Below are 2,801 nucleotides of genomic sequence, written 5' to 3'. Positions count from 1 at the left end.
AAACACTGAAATAAACATAGAAATTGATATGCAAAAATTTTAGTTTATAGATTCATCTATTATATTATAAGAAATTTAATTTTGTGCTAGAAATGTCTGTGGATAGAGAACTTGTGCATTTAATTAAATATTTATCATTTTATAAAATTAACTGTCTAAAAACTTTAATGCAATATAATATGAAAGGATATGTTATGTTAAATTATACAAATGCAAACTTTAATACTACAATTTCAACTATTTACTACAATTTAACTACAATTTTTTATGATAATATGAAGTTCATATATAAAAAAATTATTCAATTTTGTTAAATAACAAATTAAGTGAAATTTTCTTTACATTATTATGTTATATATGTGCATCTAAAATCGACTAAATCTACTAAACCATATTTAAAATTTTCGTTCATCCAATCGCTGAATTGTTAACTGAGAAACGAACATTGAAATACTAACATTAACATTTGTCTACTTATAGGCATTTTCAACTTAAACTTCAACTTATAACTTAACAAACATTTTTAACTTTTGGATATATTATTTAATTTATATATTCATCTACTGCCCAGAATCAATTCTTCAAACATTGTTCACGGATACAACATTGTTTACAGGAATACAGCCAATCCTTCCAGCAAATGGACGTCTTCTAAGCGATGCATAACAGATATATTTACCTTTCTTGACAGCTGCCTCGCTTTGAATGGGTTTGCTCTTCTCTTCAAGCGCTTTGGCCTTCCGTTTCCTGATGGCCTCGCTCTTCGCCTTTAACTCGCTGAAAGGTAACAACGCCTGCCTCTCCCAATCTCCAGGGGGCAGGACAATCGAATCATCCAGGAACTCATTGATCGCGGAAAGAAGCTCTCGTCTTTCGTTCGCTTTGTAAGCGACTTTATGGAACGACGTATTGGCCATTAGGGTGGCGATCGATCTACCGATTTCGTGATAATCTAGATCAGCGTTCCTCGGCCCCAGCAACGTGAACATGAATCTTACTGGTATCGTGACTTCCGTGATCGATGGAATGAACACACCCTCGGCAAGCCTGACGAATGCGATCGTAGGTTGGTCCAGAAAATCGACCGCACCGACCAGGACAACCGTGGCCTCGGCGCCAGCCGGGATCCTCTTCAATATGTAATCGTTGTGACTCTTTTTCAGATCCTCGTTGCTGCTCGTGTATGTCATTTCCTCCTTCATATCGACCACCGTGTGATTGCTGTCCAGGGCCAAGTTCGACGACACGATTTTTGGTTTCGTGTCGTTTAGATTCTACAGTGAACAGGAACACCAGTTAGTATCGCGCGAAGAACGGGTCCACCGATTTCGAATGTATGCATACGATGCGTTGGACCAGGCAGAGGTTTATTAAAAAAAAAAAAAATAAATAAAAGAAAAAAGGATTTCCGTCCCTAATTGGACAAGCGAGAGAAATAGAGAGAGAGAGAGAAAGAGAGAGAGAGAAAGAGAGAGAGAGGGAGAGAATTTTCTTCGCGTAGAGGCGGATGCTGAATCTTTGCGATATTTTTTTTCTTTCATTTCAAAAATGAGAAATTGAGGAAATGCTTTTTATTCGAGAAACTGTATACGGTTGAATATGTTTTATCAAGTGAAAAAGAATTGAGATTGAAGTTTTGCACTTATTCAAAAGAGATATTGATTTTTATTTCTGGCTTGATTTTGTTTACCAGTGAAAGATAATAAGAAATATATATTTTTTTCAATCAAAATTTTTAAATTTCTCTGTCTTGCAAATAGTAAGAGTACAATTCAATATTTGTACGTCATACGAATTTTTCCATTATTTATTACATAAATAATTATAAATTCTGTTTTCTTGTGTTAAAAGTTTCATCAAAAATAAATTTGCAATCAATATTTCATCTTAAATCTAGAATATTTTATCCAAAAAACAATTTTAAAATGATTAAGAAACTTGAAATTTTTACCAATTTCTTAAAATAATAATAATTAAACTATTTCTACATCTCTGCAAAGATATCTCTTTTTATATATAATTATTTTAACTTGATTAAAAGATGAACCTCAAATATTGCATTGTATCTTGAAAAATGAAATAATGCTAATTAGATTATTTTTAATTAACGACAGCAATAATTGGTTTATCAAATGATGAAAATATATCTTTTGCAGTTACCCAAGTATTTGCATTTACAAAATACAGTAGTGCCTGATTAACTGTTTCTGTAATGGAATTATCTCCATATTAATTTAGAGAATTAGACCTTCATTTTTGAAACAATTCTCAGACACAGCAATAATGGGTTGTCAAATGATGAAAATATATCTTTTGCAGTTACCCAAGTATTTGCATTTACAAAATGCAGTAGTGCCTGATTAACTGTTTCTGTAATGGAATTATCTCCATATTAATTCAAAGGATTGGACCTTCATTTTTGAAACAATTCTCAGAAACACTTATCTCCTGTTTCTTCTGATTATTATTCATTACTGTACAGAATCGTGTAAAGTAAAATAAATTTACACAGAATCCGCCTCTCTGTTTCAAAATTGAGGAAAAATCGCATATACCCTGCGATCTCAGAAATACATATCTCTAGGATCAAACGCTACTTAAATTTCAAGTGGTGTAGTACACTAAGCGAAAATCCGTAAAGAAAGAAATAAAAAAAAATTCTAGAACGAATCGTTAAAACTTAAGAATCGAATACTCTGCGTAATGCAACAACGAGACAACAAAGAGAGAAAACACATATGGACATATGGAGAAAGGGCAGAGAGAGAGAGAGCGTTGAAAGAGAACGACTAAACACGAGA

The 2,801-nt window shown here is 32.7% G+C and overlaps 1 protein-coding gene and 1 long non-coding RNA gene across 6 annotated transcripts in view; one reads left to right on the top strand and one right to left on the bottom strand.

Annotated features, from left to right (window-relative positions):
- The window catches only part of LOC102677540 (anion exchange protein 2), a 9,049-nt gene that overhangs the window by 3,053 nt on the left and 3,195 nt on the right, over positions 1-2,801 (bottom strand). For all 5 annotated transcript variants that reach the window (XM_006623283.2, XM_006623282.2, XM_006623284.2 and 2 more), the window contains one exon: positions 680-1,274. In XM_006623283.2, the coding sequence (XP_006623346.1) occupies positions 680-1,274 (595 nt within the window). The remainder of the gene's footprint in view (positions 1-679; positions 1,275-2,801) is intronic.
- On the top strand, positions 1,273-2,733 carry LOC116186538. Its single transcript, XR_004151548.1, has 2 exons — positions 1,273-1,365; positions 2,585-2,733. It is a non-coding gene; the product is annotated as an uncharacterized LOC116186538 (long non-coding RNA).

The sequence above is a fragment of the Apis dorsata genome, unplaced genomic scaffold (assembly GCF_000469605.1).
Source record: "Apis dorsata unplaced genomic scaffold, Apis dorsata 1.3 scaffold_877, whole genome shotgun sequence".
Classification (NCBI taxonomy): Eukaryota; Metazoa; Arthropoda; class Insecta; order Hymenoptera; family Apidae; genus Apis; species Apis dorsata.
Note: the sequence above shows the minus strand (reverse complement) of the source record. Positions and strands in the feature narration are given on the sequence as shown.